The sequence below is a fragment of the Bos taurus genome, chromosome 29 (genome assembly GCF_002263795.3).
Source record: "Bos taurus isolate L1 Dominette 01449 registration number 42190680 breed Hereford chromosome 29, ARS-UCD2.0, whole genome shotgun sequence".
NCBI classification, from domain to species: Eukaryota; Metazoa; Chordata; class Mammalia; order Artiodactyla; family Bovidae; genus Bos; species Bos taurus.
Window position 1 is genome coordinate 44,867,073 of NC_037356.1, and position 18,192 is coordinate 44,885,264.

Below are 18,192 nucleotides of genomic sequence, written 5' to 3' on the forward strand. Positions count from 1 at the left end.
GAGGAGGCGCGTGGCCAGGCTGAGGATGGGGTGGGGCGGCCAGGCGGCTCTCTGGGTGGGGGCGGAAGCAAGGCATCTGGCGGGGAGAGAAGGGAGACTCGGGCGGACCGAGGTAGTGCAGCAGCTTCTGGGCCCGGTTCTGTGCGGGCCGCAGCTGGAACAGCTCTGGGTTCTCGTCGATGAACTGCGTGTCCACGGTGCCTGCCAGGAACTGCTGGTTGTTGAGCACGTTCTGCAGGAAGGGGATGTTGGTCTGCAGGACAGAGCGGGTGGGAGGGTGTCACCATGCAGTTTGGCCAGGGACAGGAGGGGCTGGACGTGCCGCCCCGGGGGCAAGGCTCCCCAGGCTGCGGCGCAAGCCTCCCCGTGAAGTGGCGGTCCTGCCCCGCCTCACCACCCCACCCCGCTCCTGGCGGAGCCCCCAGGCCGTCAGGGGCCTGAGCCCACCCCCCTACCCTGCTCGTCTTGGAGCCTGTGCTGAGTCCCACGTCCCCACTCCTCAGGGATCCTTGGATTCAGCCTTTCCTGCAGCACCACCCCTCCCCGCCATGCTTCCTCAAAGGGGCCCCAACCTCCAGGAACCCCACCACCGCACGCAGCACGCGTCCCCGCTTCCAGTTAAATCCACCTTCCTCCTGCCAGCCACCCCCGCCGGGATGCCCTCCCTGAGCTTCCAAGACTTTTCGCTCCCCTCTGCCTCCTCCCTGGTTCCCCCGGGGCTCCTCCCACCCCTGCAAGACAGGGGCTGTCACCCGGCCCCTCCTCCTCACCCAGCACTCTGTCCCGGGGTGGCCTGTCCTGGCCACCAGCTCCAGACCCCACGTGGAAGTGCCTCCTGGGCACCTCTTCCCGAGTGCTCCTCACACAAGCTCTTCCAGCCCCAAGTCGGCCTGTCTCCCCCAGGCCTCCCCTACCTTCCGCTGCGTGCCTCACCACCCACCCGGTTCCCAAAACCTGCGCTCATCACCTTCACCACTCCTGTGCCACTGGGCACACCAGACGACCCTATCACAGCCATCTCTGGACTCCGTGTCCCCTCGGCCTCAGGCCGTGCCTTCTGCCGGGCTCCGCCGGCACGGCCACCTCTGGTCACTCCAGACTTGCTCTGTGCGCTCACACCGCCCCGCCTGCTAGCTGAGCTCCTCCCGGAGGCCTGAACTCAAAGACCTTCCCGGTCCTCATCTCCCGCCCTCACGTGGAGCCGAACACTCCCTTTCTAGCACTCCACAGGACCAGCTGTGGGAAAGCCTCGCTCAGCCTCGTCATTTGCAATGCTCTCAGACCCGGGAGCGCTTTAGAGGCAGGGGTGCCGTCTGAGGGGCTGGTGCCCACGTGCTCTGCGCACAAGGGCCCTCCATTCTGCTCATTAAACAGCTGGGTGACAGCGTGAAGCCACGGCAGGGCTGAGCCCTACCTAGAGGCCAAGCAGGGGTGGGGTGGGAGCGCCTGGGAGCCCGCGCCGCTGGAGCTGCCCCAGGACATGACTTCGAGGTTAGTGGACGTGACTTCAATGTGTGTGTGCCTGCGGCTGTGGCCTGGCTGTCACTTCAGAGAAGGCAACTTTGTGTGTTGCACACGCGCGATCCTCTGGCACCTTCGATAGGAAGCCCAGGCCCAGCAGGCCCCAGGCCCTGAGGCTGCTCTGAGAGATTCTTCCTGTCCCCAGGGCTCTCGTCTCCTCCCCTACCAGCATCCATGGCAGCCACCGCAGATTGGGGCTGGCCAACATTGCCTCATGCCTGCCGGGTGTGACCAGCCTGCCTATCTGTCCCTGAGACTAGTCTGTGCTCCTCCTAAAATGGGGACATTTCAGCTGTGCCAAGGCATGGAATCTGAGACAAGAAAACCAGTTCAACCAGCTAAAGAACCTAGCGCATCCTAGGGGTGGCAAGGATGCTAAGAGGCCTCCACGTCCCACCCTGCGTTTCCCTTGGGTAGACCCCTCCTCCTCTGTAATTTCTGGAGGATGTCACGCCATCCGTCCTCCGTGGGGGAGTAAGCTCCATGCGGGCAGGCAGGCCCCTCTGGTTCCAGATCTATCCTAGCTCCCCGCCGAGCGGCACGTGGTGGATGCCATTAACGTGCTGAGAGTGAATAAAAACGTTCTTGATGGGGAGAAGGACAAGGGAGTATCTGATGCCACTGAGCAAGAGGTGACCTGGGCAAGGATCCAGCGCCTTCATTTTACAAATTCAACAGCCGGGGAGGTCTGAGGAGTGGCAACAAAAAGCATGCTTTCCAGCTGCCTGAGCCCCTCACAGGTCACCTCCTCTCTTCCCCTCTCACCCCATGAAGCACCAACAATCAACACTCCTCAGCCTGAATAAGAAAACTGGCTCAGTGGTTAAAGAACTTGCCCAAGGTGACCGGGTGTACCAGGCACGATTAGAAATCCAAGGAAATGGAAACCCACTCCAGTACTCTTGCCTGGGAAATCCCATGGACAGGGAAGCCTGGCGGGGTACAGTCCATGGGGTCGCAAGAGCTGCACACGACTTAGCGACTAAACCACCACCACTGTTTCCCTGAGTAGCCTGAGGGATAGGAGATACTTGGGGGAGGTGGTAACTTCCTTGTTTCCCTGCTGGGCCCAGACGAAAGACGAGGGTGCGCGTTCTGCTTCAGAGCTCTCAGCGCTCCCAGCCGAGCCCGGATCTCGGAGGCAAAAAGCGGGGAACTCGACCCCGCCCCCGACACACCGCGGGAGCCCCGTCTCGTTCCGGGCCACTCTTCCACGGAAATGGCCCGGTAGGAACAGAAGGGGAAGGAGGGGCCGCGGGCCAGGCCAGGACCCCTGACGCACAGCTTCAAACGGCGTGCCACCGCCGGCCTGCCGGGAAAGCGCGCCGCGCAGACCAATCGGGCCGGAGGCGGAGACCGGTTGGTTCCCGAGCTCGCCCGGTGGGGCGGGGAGCCTGGGACGAGGAGGGAGGGGCCGGCAGCGGGGGCGGGGCGCGGCGCCAGCCCGAGGCCGAGCCCTCTCCGCCCCACCCCGCGGGAGCCCGGCCGGGGGGCATCGCCCAGCCCACCCCTCCCCCCGCAGGGCCCGTGCCTGTTGGGGACCCTCCACGTGACTTGGTGATGCAGAACGGTTATGACCTTCACCGTGTGTCTGTGAACGCGAGGGTCCCAGCAACAGTGCGGGTTTGCACCCGGCCCTGCCGGTGGGTGCGGGGATGTGTGGGAGTGTGGGCATGTGTGGGTGTGTTGGGGAGGGTGCCCAGCGACATGTGACAAAGACTCTCGTCTCTGGGAGATGGTGAAGGGGCCCGCGAGCTGGCGCTTTGTCTGCCTGTCTGCAGAGCGACGGTTCGCGCAGCGGCAGCAGGCGCCCGTGCGGTGCAGGATGCCGGGGCGCCAGGGTGGCCGGGGGCGCGCGCGCCTGTGCCCGGGTGAGTGCGCTGCGGCAGCACCGGGGGGCTGCGCTGCGGGTCCGCGCCGGCCCGGGCCTCGGGCGTGACCAGGAGCCACCCGTGGGCGCTGCAGTGGCCGCGTGTCCGGGTGACCTCGGGAGCCGGCCTGGACCCGGGTGGATCCCCGCGCGCCCCTCCCCGTCCGCTCTCCACGTGCGTGTCCGCGGTGCGCGTGCTCGTTGGCGCGCACCCGCCTGCCTGTCGCTGCCGCCGCCGCCGCCGCGAATCGCTCCGGGAAAAGGTGCCGGGAACCGAGTGAGCCGGGGCCGCGGGCCCGAGCGCCATGGGCCGGAAGGCGCGCGGAGCGCGGCTGGTCAGCCCCGGGCCTCATCCCCGCGGGAGAGCCGCCTGGAGTCGGCAGGGGCCGGCCGGGCCCACGGGGAGGCCGGCCCGCGCCCCCTGAGCTACGGACACCAGGTGAGGGGCCGTGGGGGGAAGTGTGGGGAGCGGCCGGGGAGGGGCGGGGGCCCCGGGAGGGCTTGGGGAGGCGCCTTAGCCGGCGGGGGAGGGGATGGCGCCGAAGGGATGCTGGCGAGTCCAGGGGACGCCAGGGGAAGGAAGTTCCGGGACCCTCCCTGCGCTCCCGGCCACCTCCGCTTCCTGCTCACGCCTCACCTTGTCCCCAGAGCCTGGGTTCCCTCTCACGGCTCGGGAAATGTGACCTTTATTCGGGGGGCCTGGCTCTGCAGGCCCCAGCCTGATCTCAGCTTTGGGGGACCCCTTGGGCCTTTGACCCTGACCCCACCCCCAGGCCAGGCTCTGGAAGCTGCCCCCCCACCCAAGATCGGCCTGGGGGCAAGTGGGCAGTGGTGCCAGCCCCACCTGTGCCTGGGCTGTGGCCCTTCCTACAGGGCGCTCGCCATGGCCCCGCCACTCCTGCTGCTGCTGCTGGCCAGTGGAGCGGCCGCCTGCCCACTGCCCTGCATCTGCCAGAACCTGTCGGAGTCGCTCAGCACCCTCTGTGCCCACCGAGGCCTGCTGTTCGTGCCGCCCAACGTGGACCGGCGCACGGTGGAGCTGCGGCTGGCCGACAACTTCATCCAGGCCCTGGGGCCGCCGGACTTCCGCAACATGACCGGGCTGGTGGACCTGACGCTGTCCCGCAACGCCATCACCCGCATCGGGGCCCGCGCCTTCGGGGACCTGGAGAGCCTGCGCTCCCTGCACCTGGACGGCAACAGGCTGGCGGAGCTGGGCGCGGGCAGCCTGCGGGGCCCCGCCAACCTGCAGCACCTCATCCTCAGCGGCAACCAGCTGGGCCGCATCGCGCCGGGCGCCTTCGACGACTTCCTGGGCAGCTTGGAGGACCTGGACCTGTCCTACAACAACCTACGGCAGGTGCCCTGGGCCGGCATCGGCGCCATGCCCGCCCTGCACACCCTCAACCTGGACCACAACCTCATCGACGCGCTGCCCCCGGGCGCCTTTGCCCAGCTCAGCCAGCTCTCCCGCCTTGACCTCACCTCCAACCGCCTGGCCACGCTGGCACCTGACCCTCTCTTCTCCCGGGGCCGCCACGCTGAGGCCTCGCCTGCGCCGCTGGTGCTGAGCTTCAGTGGGAACCCCCTGCACTGCAACTGCGAGCTGCTTTGGCTGCGGCGGCTGGCACGGCCCGACGACCTGGAGACCTGTGCCTCCCCGCCCGGCCTGGCTGGCCGCTACTTCTGGACGGTGCCCGAGGGCGAGTTCTCCTGTGAGCCGCCCCTCATCGCCCGCCACACGCAGCGCCTCTGGGTGCTGGAGGGCCAGCGGGCCACGCTGCGGTGCCGGGCCCTTGGTGACCCAGTGCCCACCATGCACTGGGTTGGCCCCGATGACCGGCTGGTGGGCAACTCCTCCCGGGCCCGGGCTTTTCCCAACGGGACCCTGGAGATCGGGGTGACAGGCTCCGGGGACGCGGGGGCCTACACCTGCATTGCTACCAACCCGGCCGGTGAGGCCACGGCCCGTGTCGAACTGCGGGTGCTGGCTCTGCCCCACGGAGGGAACGGCAGCACGGAGGGGGGCCGCCCGGGGCCCTCGGACATCGCGGCCTCAGCCCGCACGGCCGCGGAGGGCGAGGGCACGCCCGAGTCGGAGCCGGCCGTGCAGGTGACGGAGGTGACCGCCACCTCGGGGCTGGTGAGCTGGGGGCCGGGGCGGCCAGCGGACCCCGTGTGGATGTTCCAGCTCCAGTACAACAGCAGCGAGGACGAGACCCTCATCTACCGGTGAGGGGGTGCTCTGCAGTCCGGGGCCCCCAGCTCAGGAACTGCCCTCCTCTGAGCTGGCTCTGCCCCCTCCAGGGAGGGCTGGCCACCTCTCCTGCCTCTGCTCTCTCCTGGGGCTTCCGTGCACCCCTTCTCAGCTTCCGAGCTGCCTGGGGGTCGTGGGGGCTGCAGGGGGAGGGGAGGGGGGAAGGGGGGAGGCTGTGCCCTGCATGGTCTCAGGCGAGGCTGGCAGGCGGGGCCCAGGGTGCTGGCGTCTGTGTTTTAGGCGCGCGGGCTTAGCCACTCGGGCACTGCCGTGTGATTCTCCACAGCCTCTGAGGCCGGCCCGGGGTAGGCCTGGGTGTTGACGGGCACACCTGTCTGCCCTGCGCCATCTCCAGGGCCACACGTGCCTGTCTGTTTTCTCTGCCTTCTGAAGTGAACACACAGGCTCCTGTGGGCCTAGGGAAGAGGCTCTTCAGAGCTGGGACCTGGGGGCGTGTGCGTGGGGGAGGGCAGTGGGCTGTGAAGGGAGCTTCAAGGCCTTGTGGCCCTTGGCAGGGGGAGGGGGCGGGGACGGGGGCTTGGACCCCAGGCCTGCTCTCTGATCCCCTGCCCTTGCCTGCAGGATCGTCCCAGCCTCCAGCCATCATTTCCTGCTGAAGCACCTGGTCCCGGGTGCCGACTACGACCTCTGTCTGCTGGCGCTGTCACCCGCCGCTGGGCCCTCTGACCTCACTGCCACCCGGCTGCTGGGCTGTGCCCACTTCTCCACGCTGCCAGCCACACCCCTGTGCCACGCCCTGCAGGCCCACGTGCTGGGCGGGACCCTGACTGTGGCCGTGGGGGGCGTGCTGGTGGCTGCCTTACTGGTCTTCACTGTGGCCTTGCTGGTTCGGGGCCGGGGGGCCGGGAACGGCCGTCTCCCCCTCAAGCTCAGCCACGTGCAGTCGCAGACCAACGGAGGCCCCAGCCCCACACCCAAGGCGCACCCCCCACGCAGCCCGCCGCCTCGCCCCCAGCGCAGCTGCTCCCTGGACCTGGGGGACAGCGGCGGGTGCTACGGTTATGCCAGGCGCCTTGGAGGGGCCTGGGCCCGACGGAGCCACTCTGTGCACGGGGGGCTGCTCGGGGCCGGGGGCCGGGGGGCGGGGGGCAGCGCCGAGCGGCTGGAGGAGAGCGTGGTCTGAGGGCTGGGAGACCGCCTCGGGGGCGGAGGGTACAGGCGGACGGCCTCCTGGCCTGGTGGGTCAGCGTGGCCAGAGAGCTCCCCCCCCCCGGCCCTCCCCTCGGTGCCTCAGGCAGGACAGGGGCCCTTGCCCTGGTTCTGGCCTCCAGTCAGGCAAAACAGGACAGGTCTCTGTGACAGGTGCTCACGGCCTCCAAGCGGGGGCTGCAGCCGCCAAGTGGAAGTCTTGTTTGTCTTTATAATAAAATTATTGGGGTCACCTCAGTGCTAGTCTCCGGTCTTGTCCTGCCCGGCTCCCTGAGGGGCCTGTGGAAGCACAGACAAGCGGGGTCAGGCAGGGGCTCCCAGCCCTGTGGAGGCGGCCCCAGCAGCCTGGGTGCCCGCGGGCCCTAGGGTGCCCCAGAGAGCAGGCGGCTATGTGCCCACATCTATATGCAGAGGACGCCCCTTCCTGGAGCGTGCAGCCAGGACGCTCGCCTGGCGTGGGCATCAGAGCGTGCAGGGCAGCAGCGGGAGCCCGTGGGGGACGGCCCAGCTCTTCCGGGCAACGGGACCTGGGCTGGTAACTCAGAAAGTCCCCACTGGCCCCTGCTGGTGACAGCATCTTTCCCCATTGGCCAAGGTGCCTTCAGGATTTGTAATGTCAAACCAAAGGGGCTGGAATCGTACCGCCCTGCTCTCGGTCTAGGACCCCCGGAGGGCTCCTGTCGGGGGTGCAGGCCCCGAGTGGGGCCTTGGCTCTCAGCTGCTCCCGACGCCCCTCTTGCTGGACACCCCGGGGCAAACACCAGGGGGTACCAGGCCCCCATGGCCACAGCTCTGGTCCCCACCTCGAGGAACCAGGCTCGGGGCGGCGTGCCCTGCCCTGTCCCACCCTCTCCGGGCCCACGTCCCCACCAGCCCATGGCCCAGACGGCCTCCTCTGGGAGCAGCCTTCAAACAACCACTGCTCCCAAGCGTCGGCTGGGAGGAAGCTGCAAACACACCCCAGGCACGCGTGGTTCTCCGCTGGTGCCAGGAGCACCCAGGCGCTTTGAGAGCATGCAGGTGCCCGGGCCCCGCTGTGGAGGGGGGTGTGGCACCCCGGCCCACGGGGCTGTACCTGTGCTGAGGGGTGGTGCACCTTTCTGCCTAAGGCCTGCTGTGCCTCTGATGGGGAGCCTGGTGAGAGCTGGTATGGTAAGGTGCGCGTGTACGCGTGTACGCGTGTGCCGGCTGAGCTCACACACGTGTGCATGGCGCTGAGACACACGTGTGCCTGCCCACCCAGCCCCGGAACACATACCTGGATGTGGCCCAAGAGAGATCCTGGTTTAAATAAAGTGAAACAAGGGCTTCAGCCAAGAGGAGCAGGAGAGCATGAGCCGTGCCAGGGCAGTGCGGAGGGCGGCAGGGCTGGTGCCCGGTCTGGGCACGCACTGGGGGGGCACTGGGGCCCCAGCTTGCTGCCAGCCTCCCACCTTCCTTGGCCTCTGTGGCCCTGGCTCCCTCCTCCACCTTCTGGCGCGAAGGCAGTGGGAGCTTGGGAGCCCCCTAGCCTGTCGGATGGGTGGACAGTCCTCTGGCCCGGGGTCACCAGCAGGACAAGACCACAGGGGTGGGCAGGCGAGGGGTGGGGTGGCCGGGCCCCCCACTCACCAGTCACCTGGCCCGGAGCAGCCCCAGATGCGGCCTGCCACCATGCCACATCCTGGCCACATGTGCAGGAAACAGCCCCTGACCGGGTGCCCCAAGGCTCCTCACGGAAGCACAGGTGCCCCAGCGCCGGGAGACAGCCCTGTCCTGTGAGGCGGGCTGAGAGGGGCCACTGCCCCGTGGGCTCCTCCCTCCCGCCTGCTTTTTGAAAAGGTGAAGGGGATGGAGCAGGGCTGAGCGAGGACAGCGCTGCCCACGTGGCCCAGACCCGGCGCCCAGCCTGGACCCAGCAGAGCGGGAGCCACTGAGAAGGCAGGGGCTGCGGGGTGCCGTGTGCAGTGTGGGGACTTGGGGGGCAGCTCCCCCACCATGGGCTGGACAGTGTGGTTCCCTGCCCCCGGCCCTGCAGCAGGTCTAAAGTGGCGTATGCCCAGGGCAGGCCCACGGCTATGTGGAGGCACTGGCCTCGGACACAGACAGCCTGCACAGTGACTTCACCTCCAGCTATGGATGCGAGTGGCAAGGACGACCCAGAGGCCAGGGGCATCTCGGGCCTGCAGCCGCTCACCTTCACGCCTCGGACTCGGAACTCGGCCAGGGCTCTGCTCATCTTGGTGGCGGCCGTGGGGTGGTCCTTGCCGTGAGCGATGACCTTGACCAGCAGGGAGTCGTAGTGGGGGGAGATGACGGCGCCTTGGAAGGCAGAGGCGTTGTCCAGGCGGATGCCCATGCCCTCCCCGCTCCGGAACACCTGAGGGCAGAGGTGGCCCAGTCAGGTCCAGGTCTGAAGCCGGAGTCGAGATGCGGCACCCCCGTGGCCCCAGGCTGGACCAGCATGGGCCGGCAGGGCGCCAAGAGTCACGCACAGGTGACCCCCAACTCTGGTTTGAGGAGTTCTGCTTCATTTCTGCCAGCACCCCACCAAGGGGCACCCCACCGGCTCTAAGGGCCACAGTCACGGTTTCCTCCTCTCTGAGAGAGCTGGCAGGGTGGGGAGCATGGGCCCCGCCAGCCCCAGGCTCGAGGCCCCGCTCACAGGGCTGACGCGGAGCCAGCAGGACACGGATGGGCCAGACCTGCCACCCGCCTGCTTGACCAGCCCTCTTGCCTTTCAGATTCATTTTTTCATTCATTCAGTCCACAGCGCGTGTGCCCACCTCACGCCAGGCACTGGGGACACAGCAGCTAAAACAGAGGCCCTGCTTAAGCAGGGCTCCCAGCCTGCGGGTTGAGGGGACAGATGAAGGAGGAAATACACAGACGAGTGACCAGGGTGCGGCAGGACGGAGCCAGGCAGGGGAGGCAGGCCGAGGGGGCCCTTAACATCCAGTGACAGGGAAGGCCTCGGGGTCCCCCGCCTCCCCTCCCTGTCAAGAGGGAGACGAAGGAGCAGTGAGCCGATGAGAAACGCTGGGACCAGACGCAAGGAGACGCACGTGAGCCCACAGGCCGACAGGGAAGCGAGGGCGGCTCAGGGCACGTTCAGGGGCTCCCAGGAGTCCCACGGTAGAGACTCAGGGTGGGGGAAGGGGCTTTGGCTGTGAATGCCCGGGGTGGGGGCCTCGTGAGCAGCACCGGCCAGGGAGACGGGGAGCGGGAGGGACAAGCAGGGGGCCTGGGGACACGCACTGCACCGCGTTTCCGCGTCTAAGGGACACAGCCTGTGCTCGATAAAAAGGAACTTAATAAAATATTTAAGCGTGAACACTCAGCTGTGAGCAGGAACTGTCAGCTAAAAATATTCTGTGGTAAACCAGGCTCGGAGGAGCCAGGCCTCGGAGGTGGAGCTGGAGTGGGGCTGCCCCTGCCCGCCGAGGGCAGGCTCGATGGGGGCGCCCGCTGGACAGCGCTCTGGCCTGGGAGCTGGCCCCAACCTGTGGACCTGGATCCTTCCAGAAACAGCCTTGGCGGCAGCTCTGCCTCAAGCTGAGCAGCTGATGCGACTCTCAGAACCAGATTGCTCCCTGCCCCGCCCCACCCCACCCGGCCGCCCCAGTCTCTCCTCTGGGGCTCAGTGACTGAGAATCACCCTCCTGTCCCCCCGCCGGTCTGCTTCCCCAGAGGCCTGGGCAGAGGGGGCAGCGGGAGGGCCGCAGAGTGCTGACTTGGGGCCAGAGGTATTCTTAGCCGGGGCGTGAGGCAGGGCCAGGGGCCAGGGGCCAGGGTTCCCAGCCAGCCCAGAGGCGGGGGTGGGGGGAGCCCCCCAGGCCCCCTCTCAGCCCCTGGCCCCCCATGCCCCTGCTCGGTCTCCTCCCTGTCCCCACCATCTCCCGGACTCCCGATGCATCCCTGACGGGTCCCCTGGCCCAGCCCAGCCCCTCCGCTGAGACCTCCGGGTCATCATCCCTCGTGCGCCTGGCTCCTCCGCCAGGCTGAAGGCCGAAGCCAGCGGGACTGCTCAGTGGGCAGCGAAGCTTTGGGTCCTTGTGAGACGAGTCGAGGACCCTGGGCTCTGTTCCCAGGGATCCTGCACTTGGCTCCACCCAGCTGACCTCCCTGTCCCAGCCGGTGGCCTTTCCGGCCTCCATGGCAGCCTCTCCCAGGAATACTCTCCCCTTTAGTGCTGGACAGCGCCTGGCTCCCGCGTATTCTAAGTCAGCTTCCGATCAGCTCCAGTGAGGCGCCTCCTTCACTGCTGGGCCCACAGGCTCCCTCGTGCCCCCCAGAGAAGCGCCTTCGCGCAGACTGAGCCAGGCAGCGGGCTCCGGCGGAGGCAGCCTACCTCGATGCGGCCGGTGTCGGGCTGGAAGCTGCGCGCAGGGTCCTCGGTGGTAACCCGGCACTGGATGGCACAGCCGTTGATGCGGATGTTCTCCTGCCGGAGGCCCAGGTCAGGCAGGCTCCGGCCCTCGGCCACGTGGATCTGGGCGTGGACCAGGTCCACACTGCAGGTGGGGGGAGGGAAGGGGAGGGGGCCAGCGTGAGGCCCCTGGCCCTGCCTGCTGGCCCTCCCCAGCCTCCTCCTGACCATGCCCGGCTGGGAGCCCTGCAGGGTCTGCCTGAGGAGGACAGTGGCTGGAAGAGCAGCTGAGATGTTAGCAGCGCCCTGGGCTTGCCCCCCAGCTCCTCCCCCAACTCTGCCCTGAGCCCTCCCTGTCCCCCTGCCTCCCCCAGACCCTCCCGAGGTCAGACCCTCCCTCTCAGAGCGGTACTGCTACTCTGTATGTGGTGGGTGGGGTGGGGGTCGGTTTGCCAGAGAACAGGTCTGTAATGAATGAATGGGGCCGCAGCTAATGGAGGCTCCACACTTGTGACCGTTGTGGTCAGGTGCCACCCTCCTAGGACCTGCGTTGCAGCTAGGCTTGTCCCCAAGACCCCCCACCCTGCCCCAGAGAAGATCTCAGAATACAACCTCCACACGAGCCTGGTTTTCTAAGCACACCCTCCCTGACTGCCATGCTCCTAAGGACAGCAACAAATTCAAGTGGAACAGCTGTTAAAAAGTCCGGGTTGTAAATTTATTGTCACTGAGGCTTGTGGTAAGGACAGCCGGGAAACGCCGTTGGCAGACCTTCCTCAGTGTTTGTACGTCAGCAGCGATGATGATCACTGCATCGCTACGCATCCACGCCATGGACTGTGGCTGTGCCCTTCCCAAGCTTCACCTCTACAGAAATTCTCTGAGAGCCGCCAACATCCCATCAGAGGACGAGCCTGAGGGTCAGAGAGGCTGCAGCCCAACCAAGCTCTACGCGGCTTGTGACCTGGGAGGAACCTGCGCCCGAGTCTGTGTCTCTCTGACACAGAAGAACCTCTGCTTGGGAGCAAGCAAAGAGCTCGACCCTTAGCAGGACCGACTCAGGGCAGGCTCAAGATTGACGAAAAATTTCCAGCATCGTGAAGGGGAAAGTCTCACAGGGCCAGAGGGTGAGGCTGGAGCATGTGGTCAATCAGCCCTGACCTGGAGACAGGGAGGATTCTGGGGGCTCTCACACCTACCAGGTGAGGGCAGGTGCCCCAGCAGCATCCTCAGTCTCAGGTTGGATCAGAGGTTGAAGAAGGAGCTGTCAGGAAAGTTCCATGGTGGGAGGGACTGGCCCAAGGCCAGGGCATAACACTTCGACGACTCAACATACGTATTTTGAAACGAAGAGAGGCCATATTAATTGTTTATAAAATGGGCAGGTTTTTTGGGGAAATGTCTCTACGCAATGCTTGTGGGAGGACCAATCGGTACAGGTGATCTAGAAAGCTCTTTAGGTGGTGGTGTTGTTCAGTTGCTAAGTAGTGTCCACTAGTTGGTCACTCTCTGTGACCCCATGAACTGCAGTGTGCCAGGCTTCCCTCTCCTTCACTCTCTCTCTAGGTGAGATGTTGCTTATTTATCACTCAGGTAATCCTACTAAAGATGCGTGTCCTCAGAACTCTTCAGAGAGGTGGGCAAAGATTTAGGCCCAAAGATGTTAAGTGACACACCCTTAAAAGCCACAAAAGTAAAAAACCACCTGATTGTTTAAAAATAGAGGACTATGGAGATGAGTTGGAAACCTCCCAGAAGATGGAACAGTGTGCAGCCACTTCCAAGAATTGAAAAAATAATGGGAATGCCTTAGACAAATATGACATTTGAAACGTAGAATAAAAGTCATATACAAAACATCTCAATTGTGTCAAACTACTTATACAGTTAAGTAAATAAAGATGGAAAGAAACCAAACGATTTAGCGTGGGCTTAGGAGATACAGCACAGGGCTTGAGAGGACCAGCTGTGCGACCTCGGGCCACTCTCTTAACCTCTCTGAGCCCCGGTTTTGTCATCTGAAATTGGGGCTGACTGATGCCTTGGGGATGCGCAGCACACAGAGCCGCCCGCTGGGAGCCTCCCAGCGTCCTGGTTCTGAGCAGTGGGGCCTGAGGCCTGTTCGTTTGCTCCCCTGTACAAACTCTCACAATGGCATGTGATGCTTGTATAATAATACTTTTCATAAAAAACAAAGTACACGGGTCCCTAACTATTCTCCATCAGTGGACAGTGAGCCCCCAGGAACCCGCGACCGGGTCTTACACAAGATGTGGGAGACGCCCTTCCCACGCCCGCCCTGCCGAGTGCAGCCGCCTGGCCCCGGAGGCCGCCCCGCCCGCCCCGCCGGCCGCGCCCCTGCTCACTCTGTGATCTCCTCGGTCACCGTGTGCTCCACTTGCAGGCGCGAGTTGACCTCGATGAAGTAGTGCTTGCCGTGCCTGTCCACCAGGAACTCCACGGTGCCCGCGTTCTCGTAGCCCACCTGTGGGGCGGCCTCGTTAAGCAGGGGTCTGTGGTGAGCGCCCAGCGGGGGCGCAGGCTCACCCACTGGGCTGCTTCCATAGTAAAACAGACTGGCCAACCCCACCCCACCCGACGGCAGGCAGAGGGCCAGCCCTGCCCCCGGGGGGTGAGCGCCCAGCCCCCGCAGCTGGGCCCGGCCTGGACGTCTCCCCAGGCCTCCCGGGAGCCTCTGAAGGCTGCGCCCAGCTTGTCCAGGTGAGACCTGAGCAGAGCTCCCACCGGCCCAGACGCCACCCTCGCCCCCAGCGGTTCCTCAGCTTTGGGACATGGGCCCCACCCGTGTGTACCCTGGCCTCTCCTGGATCTTCCTGACGCTTAGAGGGTCTTCAGAAAGCTCCCCTCAGCTTTACTCCGCCATCGCCTCTGGTTACTACCCAGAGACGCCATCTGAGAGGGACCTCATCGACAGATGAGGCTGTACCTCAAAACGCACGCCTCATTCTAGCTTCACTTCCAGTCCCACCAAAACCACACCCTAGACTTCACTCCTTCAAATCTGTTCTAGAATGAGACACTTCATAAACCAATAAATAAGACCAAACTCAAGGCAAGAAAACTCCTATGAAGGAAGCAAAACCTCAACTATAATCAGACCCTAATCAACGCCTCATGTTAGCCATGGCTGGAGCCTCACTGGCTCTCTGTTTGGGGAAGGTCCCAGCAGCGTCTGTAGTCTGGGGCCTGGGCTTCCCGGGAGCCTGAGGGGGCTCAGCCCTGGAGGAGAGAGGCCCAGGGGCCCGCCGGGCGGAGGGGACGGCGGACCTGAAAATACGCCCCCTCAGGGCTCTGGGAAGCCGAGGCTGGGGCAGGGTGCCTGGCCTCTGAGTAGGGCTGGGGTCAGGGGTACCAGAAGAAGAGAGAGCGGGGCCCCTGCTCCAGCCTGGCCAGCCCATGGGCGCTCACTCCGCAGCCCCCAGAGTGCAGACAGGAGGCGGCGGCCCTGGGGCGTGAATGGGGTGCAGGAGACAGGATGCCGGGGACGGTTGGGCATGAGTGAGGAAGAAACGCCTGAACACCGTTCCTTAATCCTGACGGAAGCCCCTGCTGCCCCCCGGAAGCTCGGTCTGTGCTGAAGGGCGCTGAGGCAAGGCCAGCGGCTCTCTCTCTCCCTCCTCCTCACGGCCCTTCCAGTCTCCAGGCCTGGCCTCTGGACCCAGTGCCTCCGTGACCGCACAGCACAGATCCCAAGGGCCTGGCATCAGCCCTCCGCCTCCTGTCCTTCCGGAGTCGGTCACCCTGGGCCACCCTGCCCTGCAGCAGCTGGCCACCCTGGGCCCCCCGTGACCGCCAGGTGTGAGGCTGTGTCCGCGGGAGCTCAAAGCGAGCCAGGAGCGGGCTCCTTGTCTCCACGTGGGGAGAAGGCCACTGCGCCGTGGCTCTCAGCTCTGTCCCCTGCCCCTCACCTGCTTTGCAAGCTTGACGGAGTCGCTAGTGAGCCGGGTGCGCAGCTGGGGGTCCAAGTGGGCAGCCGGGGCGATCTCCACCACTTTCTGGTGCCGCCGCTGGATGGAGCAGTCCCGCTCGTAGAGGTGAAGGATGTTCCCGTACTGGTCCCCTGGGATGCGGTAAGCCGGGCTCAGCCCCGGGGGGTCTGGACACCCCAATCTCCAGACGAGCACCATGGCTGTTCAGCACTGCTCCCAGGGTGGCTCAGCAGCGGCTCCAAACAGCACACCAGGCCTCAGGTCTGACCAGCCCGGCACCCGCAGCCCACCTTCCTGGGAAAGGTCCCACAGAGGGAGAGCTCCGGTAGCTTTCCCAAAGCCCAGGAAGACCAGGGCCCCCACTGCCTCATGCTGCCGCCCCCGGACGCCCTACTCACCCAGGATCTGCACCTCGATGTGGCGTGGCTTCTCGATGAACTTCTCCACGAACAGCGCCCCGTTCCCGAAGGCGGCCAGAGCCTCCGAGTAGGCCCGGGTGTAGTTCTCCTCCAGCTCCTGGGAGGGCAGGCGGGGGCCCAGGAGACGGTGGGGCCTGAGCTCTGCCTTCCCCCCAGCACCCGTCCCCCGGCCCCTCGGCAGGTGGCCGCCCAGCCTCAGCTTCCGCTCACCTCGTAGCTGTGCACGACCCTCATGCCGCGGCCCCCGCCCCCGTAGGCGGCCTTGAAGATGATGGGGAAGCCGTAGGTGTTGGAGAACTCGTGGGCCTCGTGCAGGGAAGTGATGGGGGCATCCGTGCCGGGCACCACGGGCACTCCTGTTGGCAGACAGGCAGGTCAGGCCACAGCCTGCCAGCCCCACCCAGACAGCCCCTCGCGGGAGCTAGGCAGCCCCCACCCTCACCTGCGGCGATGGCGATGGCCCGGGCCTCCACCTTGTCGCCCATCTTGCGGACCACCTCGGGGCTTGGCCCAATGAACCGGACCCCAGCATCCTGGCAAGCCTGGGCAAAGTCGGCCCGCTCCGACAGGAACCCGTAGCCCGGGTGCACAGCGTCCACGTTGTTCTCCTGGTGGCGGGCGGGGGTGGTCAGAGGGATGAGCACCCCTCAAAGCCCTTCACACAGCCCCCCAGCCCTGAGGCCCTCCCACCTGCCTCACCTCACTCGCTCCATTCACTCGCTCATTTACTCATTCACTCATTCATTCCTCACTCATTCAGTCCCTCATTTGCTCATTCATTTGCTTAGTCACCCATGCACGCAGTCAGTCATTCATTCACTCAGTCACTCATTCATGTAGTCACTCACACATTCATTCACTCATTCATTTACCTTTTCACAGGGACTTTCGGCCAGGGAGCACTGGAAATGGGAGGGAGAGCCGGGCAGGCACAGGACCCAGTCTCAGCTCTCAAGAGTTCCCCATCCCCACCTAGCCCCCTCACCTTGGCGACCTTAATGATGTCTGGAATGTGCAGATAGGCCTGCACCGGGGCGAGACCCCGGCCAATGAGGTAGGCTTCGTCAGCTTTCTGTCGGTGCATTTGGCCCGTGTCCTGCTCCGAGTAGACAGCCACCGTGCGGATGCCCAGCTCCGTGCAGGCCCGGAACACACGGATGGCGATCTCGCCTGGGGGTGGGCACAGGGTAACAGGGCAAGAAGTGATCCTGGGGTCCCAAGAGACGCAGCAACAGGGGCAAGAAGCTAGGGCAGGCTCCCCCCGTGCTCACCTCTGTTGGCCACCATGACCTTCTTGATGGGCTTGTACTCCAGGCGCCGGACATTGGGAGAGGCAGCGGTTGCGGTGGAGGTCCGGCGGATAGCCAGGAGCCTCAGGCTCCCCCGGACAGTCTGAAACTTCAGCATCTAGGGAGGGAGGTCAGAGCCTGCTTAGAGCAGCCCCACGGCGGCCAGCGCCACCGCTGCCTCAGTTCCTGGCCAGACCCAGCATTCCCTGAAGGCTGACCGGCTATAGCGAAGGAAGAGAGTCATCCCCAGCTGGCATCCCAAGCTCACCCACATACTCTCATACTCTGAATCCTAAAGCACCACACTTCAAACTTTTACAACAATTTCAGAGGCCAGCAAGCAGCCCTGCGTGACTGCGGTGTGTAAGGCCAGTGTCAGTCCAGGCTGCCCCGGGCTTTAGAACCTCCGGCCCCGCACTGACCCCTTCGGCCCTCCCTCAAGGTCTGTCTGGCTGGGCAGGGAGGGTGACAGTGGAGCTCCCCAGGAGAGAAGCTGCAACAATGTGCCCTCCGGAAGCGCAGCCTCTGCTCAGATAAAATGCAGATTTCTTCAAACTGCAGGAACTGTCCTTTCTACAAGGGCTACTCAGTAAATTAGTCATGAAAGCCAGCTGAGGGCCAGTGAAACCGGCCAGTCACAAAAAGACAAATACTGTGTGATTCCACTTAGATGAGGTTCCCAGAGTCACCACATTCACAGAGGCAGACAGCGGGAGGGTGGGGGCCAGGGGCGGGTGGTGGGGGAGTTAGTGTTTAAAGGGGACAGGGTTTCAGTGCCGCAGGACAGCTAAGCCCAAGCGCCACACCCGCTGAGCCCGCGCTCTGCTGCTCCTGAAGTCCATGCACTCTAGAGCCCGCGCCGGCAACAAGAGAAGCCACCTCAATGAGAAGCCCACGCACCGCACGCAGAGCCCCCCTCTCACCTCAACTGGAAAGGGCCCACGCGCAGCGAAGAAGACCTAGCGCAGCCACAGATTAATTAATTAATTCATTAAAAAATAATAAAGGGGACAGAGTTTCCATTCTGTGAGATTTAGAAGTTCTGGAAATGGCCAGAGGTGACGGTTGCACAAAGATGTGAGTGGATGTAACGCCACTGGCCTAACTATACACTTAAAATCAGTTACGAGAGCAAATTACATCACACATATTTTTTCAGAATGAAAAGAATTTTTAAAAAGCCAACAGGGCAATCTCCCTCCCAGAATGCAAAACATCTTCAGAGATCGACCATACCCCTCATTTCACAAATGAAGAAAACCAAGGCCCGGAAAAGCTTTAAAAGATGTGGTCAGAGTCACACAGCTTTTACAGCAGAGCCCAAACTGGCATTCGGTCCTTTTCGCCTGCTCCAGGGTCTCCACCCAG

General features: G+C 64.5%; 2 protein-coding genes and 1 non-coding gene across 15 annotated transcripts in view; 1 reads left to right on the forward strand and 2 right to left on the reverse strand.

Moving 5' to 3' along the window:
* Nucleotides 1-18,192, reverse strand: part of PC (pyruvate carboxylase) — a 102,747-nt gene that overhangs the window by 4,506 nt on the left and 80,049 nt on the right. For all 13 annotated transcript variants that reach the window (XM_005226992.5, XM_005226990.5, XM_059882764.1 and 10 more), the window contains 10 exon segments: nucleotides 16,807-16,942; nucleotides 16,521-16,705; nucleotides 15,978-16,143; nucleotides 15,746-15,891; nucleotides 15,515-15,632; nucleotides 15,096-15,247; nucleotides 13,533-13,651; nucleotides 11,149-11,311; nucleotides 8,995-9,177; nucleotides 109-253 (listed from right to left, as the gene is read on the reverse strand). In XM_005226992.5, the coding sequence (XP_005227049.1) occupies nucleotides 109-253; nucleotides 8,995-9,177; nucleotides 11,149-11,311; nucleotides 13,533-13,651; nucleotides 15,096-15,247; nucleotides 15,515-15,632; nucleotides 15,746-15,891; nucleotides 15,978-16,143; nucleotides 16,521-16,705; nucleotides 16,807-16,942 (1,513 nt within the window).
* Nucleotides 4,275-6,792, forward strand: LRFN4 (leucine rich repeat and fibronectin type III domain containing 4). The gene is made up of 2 exons (NM_001206254.3): nucleotides 4,275-5,623; nucleotides 6,231-6,792. The coding sequence occupies exons 1-2, from the start codon at nucleotides 4,275-4,277 to the stop codon at nucleotides 6,790-6,792; spliced, it is 1,911 nt and encodes a 636-aa protein (NP_001193183.1).
* Nucleotides 8,002-8,062, reverse strand: MIR2408 (microRNA mir-2408). The gene has a single exon (NR_030846.1). It is a non-coding gene; the product is annotated as a microRNA mir-2408 (primary transcript).